General features: G+C 39.7%; 1 protein-coding gene across 1 annotated transcript in view; it reads right to left on the bottom strand.

Annotated features, from left to right (window-relative positions):
- Positions 1-19,310, bottom strand: part of PDK3 (pyruvate dehydrogenase kinase 3) — a 40,412-nt gene that overhangs the window by 12,300 nt on the left and 8,802 nt on the right. The window contains exons 2-6 of the mRNA XM_083612406.1: positions 11,360-11,501; positions 9,885-9,956; positions 4,632-4,816; positions 1,458-1,547; positions 3-80 (exon numbers count right to left, since the gene is read on the bottom strand). Coding sequence (XP_083468532.1) covers positions 3-80; positions 1,458-1,547; positions 4,632-4,816; positions 9,885-9,956; positions 11,360-11,501 — 567 coding nt within the window. The remainder of the gene's footprint in view (positions 1-2; positions 81-1,457; positions 1,548-4,631; positions 4,817-9,884; positions 9,957-11,359; positions 11,502-19,310) is intronic.

The raw sequence follows: 19,310 nt of genomic DNA, 5'->3' as shown, positions 1-19,310 counted from the left end.
ACCATTGAATTCTTCAATTTCCAACTCGGGTGATACCAGATAATACTGTTCACACAACATCTTAGCTGTTGCAAAGGCATCTGTGAGTGAAGAAAACAAAAACTTATAGAATTATGCAGTAATGGCAATATACGTATATTCTGTACCTCAAGAAGCTATAATTTTTTCTTATTTTTTTAGATTTCTTATTTTGGTCCTGTGAGGACCAAACTACATATAAGTAATCAGATCCTCTGAGGTAAAAACAGGCTTCTAACTTAAATGGAGAAGCAGGAATGAAGAATGGGGAGTTATGCATCCTCCCTCTGTGTTATTTCTCAGATCAAAATTCTGCCCCCAAAGCTACTATTGGCTCCATGAGAGGAAAAATACATGCCCCATTCACCTTAACCACACATTTTTTAAAAAACACATTCATTCCATTTTATTTAACCAAGGATAAATGAACAGCAACATAACTAATCCCTGCCAGAAGTGAGGCTCTACTTTTGCTCTGTAGCTTTAAGTCTTTGTTTTAAAACTACAATAAATTTTATTTTCATGTTTTGCCAGTTCTACATAGAAGGCATGTACAAAGCAAAGCATGTAATGTATTCCCTAGATTTAAGGAAGTATTTTCAAATTGAGTTCTTTCACCCATTCCCAAAAAGTAATGGTTAACCATGCCATCTATTTTTTTTTAAACCTACTCCAGCAATTATTAACAATTTTAGAGACTGTGCACAAAAATGTAATTGGCATCTTTCACTATCTGGAAGTAGAATTTAGGGAGATGATTCGAGAAAGAGAGTTGTATGATATTAAGCATTTAAAGTACAGCTTCATAGTTGACAAACCTATTTGAGCAAGCAAATGCATACCCAGCTTGTTTCCAGCGCACAGTGAATGATAATAATAAAACTGCAAATAATTGGGTTTCTTGGCTCCCATAAATATATCACATTGGAACAAAATATAAATAGAAAATTGAAGTAACTTCAGAAATGTCTTGAAGATATATTTTCTGTAACTTAACTATGCTATACCTCCATCTAGTGACAAGAAATATCAATACACTACAGAACAAGCTCTCTTCAATACCAATGGGTCTGTGCTATTTATTTGATTTATGTTTTTTAACATAAATAAATAACACGTCTCCTTCTGGAATTTCATGCTCCCTCCCTTTCTGGAACCAATTCTTTCCCTTCGCTTGTTAGTTTTAACCATGATTTAGTGTTACACCTGCATCACCACTGAATGGGACCCCCAAATTAACCAGAATTTTAAGTGAGTTTGCGTATCTTGCTTTGGGAGAAGCCGATTACCCTTAACCATGGGTGGCATCAGTGCATATATAAAGCTTACAAGGAAAATGAGAGGCTACTGACTGTTAGATGAGGGATTTACCATTAGAAATGGTTCAAGGCATTACACATGCAATCAAAGTTCCAAAAACAACTTGTGTTTACTCTTACCATCCACTACGTCAGCTACATTACACGTAGGATCAATACTTCCAATATGTTTGGGATGAGCAGGATTAGTGACCCCACCAAAAAGTAGTGCTAAAATGAGAGGAAAGGTAGATATTAATTGAAATAACATTCTGTAAACAATTAAAGGGTAATGGAATCTAATGGTGAGTAACACATCTTAAAGCTTTTAAAAGGCAAAAAATACTACTGCTGTGCTGCATTTTGATCACAAAACTTTGCTTTTGATGGGTGTGAGATGGATATAAAAAACCCATCACCACCTAACATAGATAGGCAAGATGTGCATATGGCCATGTTTCCTGGTTTCCTTTTCTTTCATACTGATAAGCAGTAATTACCGTATTTTTCGCCCCATAGGGTGCACCGGCCCATAGGACGCACCTAGTTTTTTTGGGGTGAGATAAAGAAAAAAATATTATTTCCCCCCCAGGTGCGGGGCTGGGGCGGGGAAAGCCCGAGCTTCCCCCGACCCCAGCCCCCAGAACAGGCTGCTATCCGCAAGCCGTGGGAGAGCTGCGCGACTTCGCACAGCTCTCCCACGTCTAGCAGAGAGCAGCGCGAAGCCGAAAGTCTGGGGCGTGCTGAGCTCAGCGCGGCCCAAGCTTCTGGGTGCAGGCAAGCTCTCCGCTAGCCGTGGGAGAGCTGTGCGACTTCGTGCAGCTCTCCCACAGCTAGCGGATAGCTTCCTGAAGCCTGGAGAGCGAGAGGGGTCGGTGCGCACCGACCCCCCTCGCTCTCCAGGCTTCAGCGAAAGCCTGCATTCGCCCCATAGGACGCACACACATTTCCCCTTCATTTTTTGGAGGGGGAAAAGTGCATCCTATAGGGCGAAAAATACGGTATATTTAATTATTTAATTATATTTAACTTAATTTAAAATAAATGTGCAACTTACTTTTATTTTATTTTATTTTATTTTATTACTGCCACACAGTGTAGCATAACATAACAAATCGAACTGGTTTCTGGGTCAACAGAGATTATCACCTTGTCCCCACTGCATGAACAAAAAGGGAAGAAGGGTGTAAAAGCATTCACAAAACTTGGGACTTTCACTTGGCTCAACTCTAGAAAATATTGACTGACAGCTGCTGCAATCCCAGTCTGGGAAGTGGAGAAAGTACTAGCAATAATTATTTGGGAACATCTTGCTCAACATTGCTAGCAGCCAATGGCTGCAGTCCTATATCCATTTATCTGAGAATAACCCCCACGGGACTCATGTATAGCCTTGTGCTATAAGCTATACATAGCCAAAGAGAGACAAAGGGTAAAGGAATTATCTGAACATTATTCAGTAAACTGAATGTGAACTGCAGTGTATTCAAGAATACAACAAAATATACAATCTGGAATGGCAACATGTGCTTTAAAGTTTTCTTGTATATTATTACAAGAAAATTACCACTCTCTATGTGATGGTCTGCCTCCATCAGACTCATAGTTATTTTGGTATTTGGAAGCAGGGTTAGCTTTGCGCAATTCAGCATTTATGGAAGGATGTAAAAATTATTAATCTAGCCCCCAAATGCACAACTGTTACCTGCTGCAATAGGACCTGTCACTCTTCACTAGCCCTATGTCTCACTAATTTCTGGCTGCCATTTGCTGCCACATGGCTCTAGGGCCTGTTCCAGCTAGCTATATTGTATTTCAGATCAAGGCTAGTCATAATTTTCTGTGAGTCCTTCCTCTGCATTTAACCTTCTTGCTTTCCACTTGAAAGCAAAGGAACAGGCTCAGCACTAAGTGGGATAGTGCTGGCTGGTGCTGATGGGAGCTGCAGTCCAAAACAGCAGGAGGGTGCCAGGTTGGCGAAAGCAGGGTCAATTGATTGGAAACATTTACAGCTGTTCAAACATCAGCAAACAAAAGCTATTTGCAATCACCGCAGCAATACTGATAAGGGGAATGATTTGCACAGAATAACTTCAGCAGTTGAGGTCAAGTCCATAATGCATTTGAACAGACTGATATTAAGCAAATGCTACTTTTATAGCTGCAAAAAAATTGTTCCTTCTGTGCATTTGCCAACTAGACTGTGGGTGGGAGTTAGCATAGTCACACTGACAAAACAATGAAGGCTAGATTTCCTTAACTGATAGGCGGTCAGATGCAACTCATAATTTGTTTTTTTCACAGCCTGCTGAGAACTGACTTGGCACTCAGCTCTTGGAGACACCCTGCATGGCACTGCTCTCTGACTGATGCACAGGCTGCAATATTATTTCATGCCAAAGCAAGCACAGACATCCATTTAGTGTCCCTTTCTGACTTCGCCAGATAACAGATGCAGAAACCTGCCTTGTATCATTTTTTTTTAATCCATAACCTCAGTTATTTTCTGAGGAAACTGTTTTCCAGACTCCCTCACCCCACCCCAGTGTCAAGAAGCTAATAACAAAATATTCAGGAAAAGCCTGCTTGAGACAGGATGTTTCTTTTTCCCTTGCTCCAACACTGTCTTTCTCCTTACGCCAAATAAAACCCCAGTTCTTTCTCCCATCCCCCACTTATATCTGAGCTCCCTCATACCCAGATCCTTTTAAAAACTTAAGCAGCTTGAATGGCACAACAGCATGAAATGCTGCACACAACACGGTGAATGACACAAATTGTGTAAAGTTGTTCCAACTTCTTAAGTCTATTTGCTAGCCTAATGTTTGATGGTTGGACAGCGTTCTCGAAGCTACAAACATGAGTCTGACCAGACTGTGGGAGGCAGTGGAAGATAGGAGTGCCTGGCGTGCTCTGGTCCATGGGGTCACGAAAAGTCGGACACGACTAAACGACTGAACAACAACAACAACAACAACAACAACAACGTTTGCCTTACAGTAGACAGAGTGGCGTAGTAGTTAGAGAAAGAGGAACTAACATTGGCCCTCCAGATGTTGTTGGTCTCCCATTAGCTTTAACCAGAATATCCAATGGTTAAGGGTGATGGGAGTTAGCTGCCCTTGAGTTAAGAGAGATGAGCTCGGACCTCGGAGATCTAGGTTCAAATCCCCACAGTCACAAAGCTCATTGGTTGGGTTGAGTTTGCCCCAGTCCCATGCTCTCAACCTAAACTACTTCACAGAACTATTGTGAGGATAAAGGAAGGGGTGGGAGGAAGACCAGCTTTTGATTAAATGGACAGCAGATACTTACTGTGCTGGTTAATCAGCATGCGGAACGAGATGCGGTTGGTGTAGAACCTATCTAGGAAATACTGGATGTTACTGCTGACAAAAGGGTCAAAGCCATATTTTTCTTTGTATTCAATCACTCCTTGGGCCATGGTAGGAACAACGTCATTGTGTCTGTTCCTGACTTTAATTAAGACATCTAAAAAGCTGGAGAGAGAGAGAAATCAGAAACAAGATGTGACAGTTAACTACAAAATCTGCATCTCAGATGACACCATTAAAATTCATTCAGAATACAAAACTTTCAGTACCATCACATTGTACTAAAATATTTGGCTGCAGATGAATATTAGATTGGCTATTTCATATCATCATTTGAACATCTGCCTTCCTCACCTCTGCAACTCATGGCCTCAATCTCCTGTCCACTTTCCTTCCAATCTGCCCTTTTTAAAGATCACCTCTTGCATTCATATTCTTTTGAACTATTCCCTGTTCCAATCTGCATTAGGCCCCTATGCTTTTCTGGGTTTTAAGGCCTTCTCATTCCCCTTTACCTACTTCTGTTTTAAGCCCTTCTGCAGACTGACTTTTCATCTGCCCCGCCCCTCTATAGCATTAGAACAGTTCATCCAATCACTACCCAGAGCCTTTACCACAATATACCTTAGTACATCACATTGCAGATAGCATGCCAGAAAGTTTTATGTATTCCAAGAAAGCCAATCTGTTCATCAAGACCTGTTTAGAGCCACATGTGCATATTTTAAATTGTGCCGCTGCTAAATGTTTTGCTCATGCAAGTCAAAACAAAATAAAATAGCTATTCATGCCTCATAGTTGCACCACCAACATTCTTCACTTTGTGTAAGGAGCTGGAAAAATGGGAGAGAGATGCTTCAACACATATAATCTGATTAAACCTCCCAGATCCAGAAGGACTCCAAAAGAGCAGCTGCTGAAGTCTGACTGTTTCCAAATTTGGCAGCATCAATTACAATAAAGTTATGATGGTTATGTTTAAGACCAAGGGACAAATGAAGCACAAATTTCTCTTAATATCATTATAGTTGGGGGCCCCTCTTCATTTTCTTGAAACTATTGGAGGCCATCAAGTTTGGGTTTGTTGCAGAAGTAATTCTGCCTGATCTTCTATACCAACTAATCTTACACTAGTAGGCTGGGCCCCACAAGTGCATCACACTCTGCAGTGCTGTGCAGTGGGTATGGAACTAGAGTGGTCCAGGTCAGGGTGGATTCAAATCCCTGGTTGGTCATAAATGCTACTTGGCGGCTTGGAATAGTCATACACTCTCAGTCTAATTACATTGCTGATCTCTCACACCTCATAAATCTACCTTTCATTTTCAGAGCTAACCATAGCTAGCAATCTTTCTGCCCCAGTAATGCTTGCTAATCACCATTAGCTCAAACCATCTACTTCTAAACACGACAACAAACTGTGGTTTGGCTTTAACCATGACTAGCGAAAATACTAGTGCAGACATTATAGTTAGCTTTGAAAATGGAAGGCGGTATACAAATAACATGCAAAAATGAGAGGCCTGCAGTAAGGGATACTGTCAAATAAATAACACTTATTTGTGCCATAAAAGCAAATGAAAGACTAAATATACTGGATAAACATTAACTACTGTTTATCTACAAGCAATTGTTTGAGCTCTAACTAACTGAGCATAAACAGCTGAAAACAAAACACCAGTTGATATTTGAAGTATCAGAAATTCACGTTTTCTTCCACTTTTATAATTTACAACACAACTATTTACTTAACATGATAAATGCATGAAGAAAAGAATAACAAAAGGAGAGAGTTGTGTTCAATTCCATCTATAATACTAAGCCAACCTTTTTATAGGTAACATAAAGAACAGAAGGACACTATTTTACATATTAAATTGATCACAGTAGAACACACATAGCTCATTTAGGGAGGAAATACATAGAACATTAGGCCATCTATATAAAGATAGCAGGTGATCAATTAGTAAAAACTAGCATGGAACTCTTTCAAGAAGAAGAGATCTGAAAACAGAAACATGCTGTTTCCAAGTACCATAAAAATGTTCACTTTTTTAAGTTAATGTGCATACAAGCATATTTAACTGCTATTACTACTTAAGGTTCCATACAAATATACCTGTAAACAGCAGCAGGTGCAAGTTTTATTTATTTCTTCCTCCCACCAGCACCTTAAAGGTCAAACACATAGCTTGTGAATCCAGTGCTGATTGCCTTTTCGTCTTCATAACCCCCCATCCCCCCCCCCCGTTGAATCAGGTGGGCTGTCTGCTTTAGTTTCTTTCTTAAGTGCTTTCCATGTTTATGGAGTCAAAAGTTTCGTTTCCCACTTTTTGCAATTATAAAGTGTAAAATTCACACTGTTCAAACAGCTGTTTTACATTGCAAAATAATACTCAGGTGACAAGGGTTGGATCCATGAGCCAGCCAACCAGCACTGTGCATAGCCCTGCTCCAAGAACATTGGAAAATGTCTTCTGGACTGAAAGAAGTGTCAATTAGCATTGCACAAATCCAATTTCTGTTACAAACTAGAAAACAAGTTTCATCCAAAACTGATCCAGGGGAGAAGACTAAACATCTAGCCAACATATGGTACACGCACTACCAGAGTGGACTCACATCTAAAATTATCTATGGCTGTACACACCCCAACATTCATTTAGTACTGGTACTGTTAGAAGTTGTACGACACAGATTATAAAACTACTGAAGGTTTGGCTGTTCATCTAATTCATAATTATGGTGAGGGGGACAAGAGGGATTAATGAGTACATAATGATAAAAAAGTAGGGAGTATTAAATAGGAACCACATTTTACTATACTCTCAAATACCCAAGACAGTAATAATAAACACAAGATTCATTGCTTGTGCCACACAATCCAGTCCTTGGCTAAGCAATCAGCATTAGAATCTCAGCCTTTTTCTTTTCAACAGGAACCACACTTGAAAGTGGGGCAGATCATGTGCTATGTATTTCTTTCCTCTTCCTGTTACCAAGGAAAACAGGAAGGTGCAAAAAATCCAAATATGTACAAATCTGCTTAAATTCATAGGTCTTCTCAGCAAGAATACCTGAAATCTAGCCTCCCAAGTGAAGCAGCATGGTTTCCTTTTGCAGGTCCAACTTGGCAGTGCTACCCTCATTTCCAATAATTACAAGTTTGAATATTCTAGTGACAATACTAAATATTTGCAAGGGGGGTTGGAATATTCTTGAGTCTGTTATCTAAGTTACTTCCATTAACTATGCAAATTCCCACCCACATTTTTACCAGTTTTTCCCATTTTTCTTGTATCGGGAAGTTTTGCTAGTCTAGAGAGCTGCCATGATGTAAATATAACCTTTCCTATCAAGTAATAAAATCATGTCCATTTTCCTTGCAGGTACTTTTCTAACATACATTTCTGATTGTGAAAGAGTGCTCCTTTTTAAAAGGTATCTTACTTGCCATTTTCGTGTCTAATCAGCAATGCTTAAGTACCTCCGCAAATTCCTCATGCAGTTTTCAAATGATCCATTACTCTAAAAATAATAACTGAGAAATCTGAACAGTAACAACCTAATCCCAAACCTCAAAACCTTCAATTGCACAAGGAGGGTTTTAACCTACTCACCTGGCTTGCTGATTGGACAAGCACTCCTTCTTGAAAATTATTTAATGCTTAAAAGCTTCAGCTAGATTAGATCCTGCTGATTCTATGAGGATCTGAGAGTTAAGGTCAGGAGAAGTCCATTTCTCTACTTTGCTGCTTCAAATGAAAAAAGAATTCCCTTTTTTTGTTCATGAGATCTAAGTATTAAAGGGCATCCTACTCCTCTAACATGTAGAGAAGTGGCAAATAAAGATACAATATAAAGAAATAAAGTTTGCTTTCTTGATTTTTGCTCTGTATTATATAGACTACCTTCTAAGAAGGGCTATGAAAAACACTCTGTTTTAGTAGAGGGAAAAAATGGGTTTATTTTCAGGACTCCATTTCAACTTCAAATATCATCAATGTGAATTTGTGCCATTTTATTCCTACATGTCCGCATATGATCCGCTTGGGTGTCACACTGTCTCTAAACATAACCTTATTGTTTACCTTGACCTTTTGGTTATTTTGTGAACCATACCTGTCCAAATAAATGACAGGGGATGACTTTGAAGTTCATCATATCTGATGTTAGATGACACAGTAGAAAATAAAATATTATTTGTGAACTATATATACTCTGAAATATGGATTCTGCACAGTGCCAGATTTATGTATAAGCTAAACAACCTATAGCCTAGTGCCCCACTCTCTTGGGGGCCCCCAAAAAATTTAAAGAAAAAAAATCTGGGTGTACATTTCCAAAATGTAAGATAAAAAACAAATAAAATAAAACCTACATACAGCAAGTGTTTTGTGTTGTGTAGTCTCCTATGATGTAAGCAATGGTCTGCTAGCCTGCTCCCTGAAATATCACTGGTTTGCTCATTTCTATATAAAGTGTGCCTACATTCTGCATGGACTGGTTGCATGGCAACATGTGCAAATGGCTTTAGGTACCTATTAGGTCCATAAATCACCATATAGCATATATTCAACACAAAAAAGTGACAAATTATTGTAGACAAAGGACAGCTGGACATATAAAGGGCCCCATTACCTTCAGTAGCTTAGGGCCTCATCAAACCTAAATCCAGCCCAGATTCTGCACTTGTTCAGAGCCCCAAAGCTAATACTCTCATCATCTCCACAAAATAAAACCAATATTTTCCACTGCTTTTCAAAGACACAAATCCATTTCTTATGGGACTCCTGGTGTAATCTCATTTATCACAGGAAATACACTCTCTCTCTTAAAGTCACTTTGCCAATTTAGCTGTACAAGCAATTGCAGAAGATGACTTCCAAGATGCATCCGGCTGAATATACAGTGCATTTCCTTTAGAAACAATGGCAGCATTTTTCTCTTTTTTTTATTAAGGGGAAGTTACAACTTAACATTTCACCTTCACCTTAAACTACAGCAGGCTGGAAATAACAAACAGATACCTGATCATTTCATTAGTACATACAATACAGCATTATTAAGAAACTAAGTCTTTTTTCAATATAGTTTTTGTTCTAATAAAAAAAAGTTTTCATGAAACAACAGCAAACTTTGTGAACTAAAATTCTGATTTCATCTACATTACGGCAGAAGATCATTATACTGTTTCCACAGAGTTGATTTGTTTGAAACAGCAGTCACTTACTTATCTAAAACATGTGGATCTTCAGGACTTTTATTTTCATATTCTAAAAGCTCAAGAAAGCTCTGCATATACCTGAAACACATAGGAAGAGTAAAATTAACGTAAAACCACCTAGCGAAAAAGCAAGAGATAAGCTAGAATCTTAACTAATAATGACTTGAAACACTAGAAGGCATTAGAACCTACAAAAATTCTCAACTAAAGAATGTTAGGTTAAAATATCTTTGAAATACGACGCAGATATTGTAAATTTTGTCCAGCAAAAATTAAGTAAATTAAAGGATTACTATTTAAATACTTGAACCGATTCAGATTTCAATTTATTCACTTGTGCCTAAAAGTATTTTAGTCATAGACCTGACACCAGAAACCATTTGAAAGTGGAAAACTGTAGAGTTATTTATAACATATGCACTGTGTAGAAAACAATGTAGATATTGTTTCATATAACAGGAAATTCTACAGTTAATGCAAATCTTCTAAACCTGGAACAGTCCTTCAAGTCCCATCTCTCCTCTTTTATCAGAGCTTTGAAACTTACTGTTCTGCAGGACTTTTTATACCGTAATTGACTTCTGCTGCTTTTATCCTAGATTCTTTAGGTTTCCAAGACATATTTTATCTTATTTTTAAGATTTGATTTTGTAGGCCACTATTGCTACAAAACAAAAAATCTATTAAAGCAATAAAAATAAGTTTATAATTTTCCACTCTTCTCAGTACAGTAAAGGGAAAACATTTTACATATTTTTATAGCATCTCTGCAAGAGAACATATCCCATTTAAGAAACAGACGGGGTCTAGCATCAAACTAACCTCAAATGCACTAGGTTTTCAGCGCACGACTTTTAATACCATCTCTAACCAAATCCCATCTATACATGTCTAATTAGAAGAAAGTTCCATCAAGTTTAGTGAAACTTACTTTCAGTTAAATGTGCATAAGACTGGTGCCTAAGCAGGTGAAACCACATTTGTTCACATTAATCCCCATTAACGTCTCACCCATTTCTCCCTTCTCTCTCTAGAGTCTTTTAGATGTAGCTTATTAACAACACTTCCCCCTGCCACCATAGGTCTTCTTCATGGCCCAAAGAACTTCATGTACTGCAAAAACAACTTACTCAAAAATATACACAGACACGCCAAATTTAAATTTATTCTTAAGGATGTCATTTTTGCTATCCCAGAACAACTCATGAAAACGGAGGTGGAACATGTGAATTGAGAGAAAGGAAGAGGATTTGGAGCATGCAGATGGGGGAAGAGAAATTAGAGCTTGTGGGTAAGGAAGAAGTGGAATGTAGAAGGTAGAGGAAGACCCCTGGCATGTAGAATATGGAGCATAAACCCAATCACTGAATTCTTATATGTAAGCTTGCTACAGTTGCCTGAGCTGGGCAGCTAGATTATTTTGCTTGTAAAATTCACCATGTTCGGTTCATGTAGCTTTGTTGCCTGTTCTTTATACCTACCAGCTTTGGACTAGCTTAACTGAAGGTCTATTCAGCAAGTTGTCCGGCAGCAAGTTGACTTCTCTCATAGTGTTAGCAAGCCGCACAGGAAGTTCTTTCCGCAGGAACATATATGATGTTTTCTCACATGCATTATCACGTCCTATGGTTGAAAAGACAAACAGAATTTAGTTCCCCCACTCCCTCAGTCTTCAGACCTTCTTAGAAAATGTAAACATGATGTAAAGAAAAAACTCCTTTATTTAGCCAGATGCTAGGTTTTGAGTGCAAGTTTCCTTCATGTTTACTAAATCTGAATTCAATAAACAAACTACTTAACACCCACAGTAACCGCCAACACTGGCCTGATTGCGCTAATCGAAGTGCATACTTGTATCTATCTGCTTATTATTTACCTAACTGTAAGCTAAACCATGGCAAAAGACCTAAAGATGGAAGCACATTTTGCAATCATATATACATCTTTTCAAAATACTTTTGCATCTAGCACATAAGTAAACTGAGTAACGAGATTGAATCCAATACTTTTGATTAATGTTCTTTTTTTAAAAGGGGGGTTCTAAATGATGCATTAGTATTTTTATTATTCTTAAACATTTATTTGATTCAATTCTCTTTGGTATTTGGAGCATTTTAGGAAGAGGCAGACCTATCTTTTTCCACTCACCTTTCTAACACAGTGGTGGGTTAGTGTCACAACATATGTGTTTGTATATGTATCTCTGCATGCTCTGCTATAGAATAGATGTTTTGTGCTGAGTTTGAGGGTGAGCATGGCAGAGAAAAGAAACACTGGGCACTGTCCTGGTACGCTTAGGCACACTGGTCCAATTAAAATGTATGAAACTAATGGGCTTAACTGTGACCTTCATGCTCAGTGTTTTTAATGGGACTTTGGTGTGCTTGGCTTTGACCTCATTGCACCCTTACAGTACACTCCTATACAGACCTACGGTACTCATAAGTGGGGCTTATGCTCCGATAGGTGAGTCAGGATTGCAACCTTCAATCTATACACGTTCAAATTAGCAGAAAGTTGGTAAAGATTTATTCATTGTTACTTAGTAGAGCAACTTGGATGTTCTAGACAGTAGCCAACAGCCAGACATCAAGGCTTCAGACTAGAGACTATACATATTTTCATTCCTCTCACCCCCTCCCTAAGAGTAGACAACTCCACAGTAATATTCAAAAAGGCCAGGTAAACTCACAGACCTGTGTTTTACCTGTAATGAGCTGTCAGTATTCCACTTTAGGCAAGAGAAAGATTGCAAATGTGTTAGTCATGGTCACAAAAGACAACCGCCTGCAAAATGAACAAGTGCTGCAAGGTACTGATTAAGTTATGTTCATGCAGCCCAGGAAATAATGTTAAAAGCATTGCTATGCATATAATAACTAAGATTTGCAATTTGAAAAATCCTTAAGTGTAGTGCAACTGGCACAATCAAGGTCATACTTTTTAAGGCAGTCCCATTATAATCAGTTCAACAGCACATCATTCAGCATCTATTCGCAGATAATGTACATTGGCAGGATACAGCCCAATCAGATTCCACCCCCCCTTAAGTACTTAGTTTTTCTCACTCCTTTAAGGCACGCCTGACAATGGCTTGTTATAGCTTAGTAATTTTTTGTTTTAGATATGATCCTGCAAGTATTTATCGATGTATGTCTTTGCCTGTTCATCTGCATGCATGTACTTTTTTTTGGTAGATGTATTTTTGTCAAGAATTGGAAAATGACAGCCATTATCTGTCACATAATTAATCTGTAAAAACTGTTTAGGACCACTAGAACAATCTGCAATCATTTATTTTTGCTTTACTAGCACAACTGACTTGGGACTCAACCAGATATTCATCTGGTTAGACTGACCATTTCTGGCTACCACAAAGTGTCAAATTTTCATTCTACTTATTATTATAAGTAGATTCTTCTCTACCAGAATTTCAAGTCTTCCAAACTTCAAGAAGTAATCTACCACCACCAAGGCAAAATCACTGTTGAGGACACACGAGACACTGGCACTGAATCATCAAGGTTGGCTCAGACTGTGTGCGCATCACAAACAGTATCCATTAATATCTGCTGGCAACCACTACTCTCTATAATAGCCAGGAAAGGTCTCATGGAATCACTTGCAAAAGTGAATCTCCCCTTGCTTCCTTAACTGTCTAAAAGCATCACACCAGTACCAATGTTAAATGGCCTCGGCCCAGTATACCTAAAGGAGCGTCTCCACCCCCAACGTTCTGCCCGGACACTGAGATCCAGCGCCGAGGGCCTTCTGGCGGTTCCCTCATTGCGAGAAGCCAAGTTACAGGGAACCAGGCAGAGGGCCTTCTCGGTAGTGGTGCCCTCCCTGTGGAACGCCCTCCCACCAGATGTCAAAGAGAACAACAACTATCAGACTTTTAGAAGACATCTGAAGGCAGCCCTATTTAGGGAAGCTTTTAATGTTTGATGTATTAGAGGATTTTAATATTTTTTGGGAAGCCGCCCAGAGTGGCTGGGGAAGCCCAGCCAGATGGGCGGGGTACAAATAATATATTATTATTATTATTATTATTATTATTATTATTATTATTATTATTATTATTAATATTAATGTTAAGGGCAGTTAATGCTAACCTGTCTTCCCTCTTAACAAGGATTTGAACCCATGGATTAAAACTGGTTACCAAACCCTTGTTAAGAGGGAACTAGTTAATACTAATGTAATGCCCTGCTGTTGTTAGGATCCATGGGGAAATATAGGGGGACTTTGCTCCTGAAAGGAGCTATATGAACCCTTCTACTTCTACTTAATTTCACCGTGGTTATGGGATCCAAGCTGATAAGCCTGCACTAGTCCAAAGTGATTAAGACAACACTAAAACACTGGTATGAAAAAGGAAGATTGTTGAGCAAATTATTCTAGTTGCAGATGTATTCTAGTTACATAAGCCTTATTTTTATTTATTTTGTTAACCTTTTCTATTTAGTCTGTGCTATAGAGTTCTGCACAACTTTAAACGGAACTGCTCTCAAGAACATATGAGCTTAACATAACAGTTAGTGACTTATAGGTAGACTCCTAACTGAAATAAACAGGGTCAAAAATAGCCCCCAGCTGAACTCTATTAAACAGCCAGTTTATACCCTTCAATGTGAGAACTTATGCCCTGTAGTTACAGATTCAGTTAACCAGTTGCAGGTGGTTCGTTTTTTTAAGCTGTTCAAAAAGAAACCAAGTATAAATATAACCTAAAGTAACCTGGAGCAAGAAGTGAGATGGCACAACATTTCTGCCCCATCTGCCTTCCCACTAAGCAGTACACAACTGGATGGAAAGTTATCTACCATCCTGTATGTACTTGAGGCTTAACTACATGTTATCAATGAGATCTACGACTGGATCTTCCAATACAGGTACTGTTATTTTTACTCTGAAGGAGCCATGGAGGGAAGCCTTCAAATGGGAACATAGCAACTTCAGAGGAGGGAGCAAATTTTTAAATCAGGAAAACTGTGTATGGGAAAGAAAAAAATCACTCCCTTACCTCTCTGATCGAATTCTGCCCCAGATAAAAGTAAATATAATGAAGTTCACCGATCCAGTCACAGAGATCCTTCTTAATGTGTAACTTACTCCTAACAATAAACTGTCTCACATGCTTCTTTATAAAGAGTCTGCATTACTTTCCCACCTTTGGCCCTCCAGATGTTGCTGGCCTACAACTTCCATCATGCTTGCTGTGGCTGAGGGGAGTTGTGGTTCAGAAACATGTAGGGCCAAAGGCTCTCCATACCTGCTTTATAGGTCAGCCTATGTGCCCCTCTTGCCCGGTAATGCTGTCTACTCCAGCCATCACCAGCCAGGTGTCCTCCAGATGTTTTAGAACTGCATGCAGCTGTACTAGCAGGGGCCGAGATGGTAAACCATGGTTTGTTCATATTAACTTTTGCTTGTTTTCATATCTAGTTCTAACCTGCCCCAGTCAACTAAGCATGGTTTCTTTAAGGCCAACACAGCTGGACCCATAGTTTTAAAGGTTGTGAATCTCAGCTTGCATTAATCATTATGTCCAAACTCAGTAACCTGGCTTAACGCTTATGTTTTTTTTGCTCCACTTCAAGTCACCCCCTGGCCTGGTTACAGACACACAAGGGGAAGGGTAGCTGAAAAACAAAAGTGTTTATGCAGCCAAGAGTCTCCAGCCAACACTTTCATACACCTCCCCATTCCTCCTTACTCAGCCTGGAAACAGGTTCTTTTCCCTGCCCACCTCCTTGCTGACAAGCTCTCACCGACCCCTCTCGCTCTCCAGGCTTCAGGAAGACATCCGCAGCCTGCTTCCCGGAGCGCCGGGCGTGCTGAAAGCAGAGCGCCCGGCGCTCTGGGAACACATCCGCAGCCTAGGCTACACTGCGGATAGCAGCCTGCCGCGCGGTGCGAGGGGCACCCTGAAGCAGAGCGCCCCTCGCGCCGGGCAGACATCCGCAGTGTGTTGGAGCCCTGCGGGAGTTTCCCGCAGGGCTCCCCACGCTGCGGATAGCAGCCTGCCACCCGGCGCGAAGGGCACCCTGAAGCAGAGCGCCCCGCCCGCCGGACAGACATCGGCCAGCCCCACAAGCTCGGGGGACAGCAAGGAGGCGCAGCGCCGCCATCCCGCTGTTCCTCGACCTGGTTCGGTTTCCCCAACCTGGTTTTGGGGGGGAAATAAAGGGGGAAATTTTTTTCCTTTATTTCCCCCCAAAAAACCTAGGTGCGTCCTATGGAACGGAGCGTCCTATGGGACGAAAAATACGGTATATTATAAGAGGGTACAAACAGATCGCTGTGGAAATTACTTGTTTCCTACTACTCTCTTTTGCCATCATATCTTTCTATAGGCAAGAAGAACGTGAAGTCCAAGTCCTTACCCCATAATTAACAGGAGAGAATAGTGTTGAAACTCTTCTTATTCACAAGGCTTGAGTTTTGCTTTTGTCTAGTTACCCAACACTCTCTTGGAATATTTAACCAAGCTCCTACTGATTTTAATGTACATGAACAGCATCCTTGAACTTTCTGCCCTTCCCAGAACTTATAAAGATGTAAAATTCTGCCATACAACGAATGTGTGCATATGTAAAAAACACATTCTTTACTCTATAGCCAACACTAATGTCATCAGAAGTAAATAAAAAGGAAGGAAAGCATTTTTACTCACACATACATGTTTATTGCTTGACAACTAAACGCAAAACATGCCTACAATCGTGAATATTTTTCACAAAGAATTCATTCATGTGACAAGGTTTCCAAGAGATTACTGTCATATAAAACAAGCAAGTCACAGTAACAGGACAATATAAACTGTCAGTGTTATACTTAAATCCATTTTATAATTTTTGATTAAAAAACAAATGTAAAGCAATTTGATGTTCTTGTGAGAACTGATCTTCCATAATTAATGTGTTTAATTCAGAGCTACTAACCACATCAAGACAAGTATAGACAGTGCATTCTTCAACGTCTCTTACATAAATATGTTCACATTTTCAGTTTCACTTATGGTTTATCTGTTTTTCAAACTCACAGTAGGTCCACTAAAATCAATGGGTTTGCTCTAATTAATATTGGCTATCTCACCATACGTTTTAAGTAAAGCTAAACAGGCCAATTAAAAATATTATAAATCAAGCAGTCAATTATGTTTATTAATTTGCAAAGCTTTCTTAATTTATGATCCATAATGAATAATATTGTTAGGAGAACAGTTATGAGCATTGGACAAAGATTGTTCAGTTACGATACTTGTCAAGGGCACATGAAAATATCAATAAAAATGCTTATATTATCTTTCAAAAGTACATGTGAAACTATACAAGAGTAGTTATGTGGAGTGTTTGCTTTTGATCAGTCAGGGTAGTTTCATTTGAGTAGTACTGTATGCCAAACATTACAATACTGCATGTTGCACATGACAAGACAAATGAAACATGTTAATTCCTTTATCTTAACACATCTTGAAGAAGGTAAATAGCAAAGAGGATTAAGACACCAATAAAATGATCCTGCCCAGTTTTAAGCTTGCTAAAGTCCATTGATTTAAATGGACTAAGACTGACCTATCTCTGGACTGTTTGTTTTCAGCACCAATAGGTGAAAAAGTAGCATATGCATTTAAATACTTTTCTGCTTCTACGTATCCAGTGATCTGCAGCATTAACCAGCCAGTGAATAAAAACCACTTCACAAACATTACATTTTAAAGAGATAGTTAAAACACTGAATGTATGCACATAACTAATGTATCTTTAAAAATTCATTAATTATATAGAATGTTTGCCTATTCAAGTTCTCATGACAGCACTTAATGATTGAATGACCCACTAGTTGAGGGAGAGAAATCCTTGCACTGATGGAACAATCTGCTTATCACTACATTGAAAACAACTTAATGATATCATTAGCAATGAAGTATTCACATATGTTGTTAAAAGTGAAAGCAAAATATTTGTGCGTTTTTTCAGATGTCCTGCACAAATTGGTTATCTCAGGAGAACTCTGGACTGATATTTCTCCCATAACTTTAGAAGAAAACTAACAGAACTAAAATCATCTAAGACTAGTTTGAGGGTAACAGCTGAAATTGACAGAACAGAACAAGTCTCAGTATAGGGCGAAGGTAGATGTGATGATAAATGTGTCTTGGCATTTAACATGCACTTTACAAAAAGTGCAAATATAAGTTCCTGGGGGAGTGGCTTATAATTATTGGAACCTCAGAGGGTGGGGGGATATAACCCTTCTCCTGCTGTGATAATGACAAATAAACCTCTCCTCTGAAACTGCAATTTGCATAGGGCTGTGGTTTTCAACCAGTATGCCATAGCACCCTGGGATGCCTTGAATGATGGTCAGCGGTGACATGGGCAACACTGGCCTCTATTTCTCTTTCCTTCCCTCCCTCCTCTGATGTTCTCTCGCATCTCTGCTTCCCAAAGGCTTCACAGCTGTTTATTGCAGTAGCCCTGACTACAAGCTCTGTTGGCAAATGATGCCTCTGGGGCTGCCCAGGGGGTGCTGGTTGCCAGGAGTTGAGGTGGCCTTGGAGTAAGCAAGCAAGTGGCTGAGGGGGCCCAGCCAGCCAGTCCACTAGACCTTGGTTCTGGGAATGGACAGACAAGTCCCATGCCCCTGTGGGGCAGTGTGAGGAGTCACCTCTTCTTGGAGGGGGGGCAACTCCTCTGAGGGACGGCAGCAGCGGCTGTCCAGAGGACTCCCGAGGTGAAGGGAGAGGAGAGGAGGCTGAGGGAACACTCCACAAGGGAGGCTTTCCAAAAAGGGTGCAAGGCTGCCAGCTCTACAGGCAATGGGCAACATAAATGGGCTCCTGAGCCCCACAGTTGTGCTACAGAAAGAATGTACAGTGGTACCTCAGGTTAAGTACTTAATTCGTTCCGGAGGTCCGTACTTAACCTGAAACTGTTCTTAACCTGAAGCACCACTTTAGCTAATGGGGCCTCCTGCTGCCGCTGTGCCGCCGCTGTACGATTTCTGTTCTCACCCTGAAGCAAATTTCTTAACCTGAAGCACTATTTCTGGGTTAGTGGAGTCTGTAACCTGAAGCGTATGTAACCTGTAGTTACCACTGTAGTTGGTCAAGGGAGCCGTGGATTCAAAAAGGTTGAAAACCTCTGGCACAGGAAGAAAATTGCTACTGGCTTTTGGTGTCTCACTTAATCATTTAATCTGAATTTGTGAGAGGAAATGTATGCGAGCCCTATTGAAATTAACATATACTGTATTGTGAAGTAGGTAAATTATACCAAACGCAATTGATTAACACTGCCATGCTAAATCCCATTGACTTCCAAGGGGGAAGTGATTACTGTCAAAGCATTCTGAAAACTACTGGGCATCATCTCATGAGACTATTACTAAGGCAGAAAACAGATTGGCACAGTTGCTGGCAAA

Source organism: Podarcis filfolensis (assembly GCF_964270895.1).
Source record: "Podarcis filfolensis genome assembly, chromosome: 4".
In the NCBI taxonomy this organism is placed as follows: domain Eukaryota; kingdom Metazoa; phylum Chordata; class Lepidosauria; order Squamata; family Lacertidae; genus Podarcis; species Podarcis filfolensis.
The sequence above is the reverse complement of the archived record's forward strand: the minus strand, read 5'-3'. Positions and strand labels throughout refer to the sequence as shown.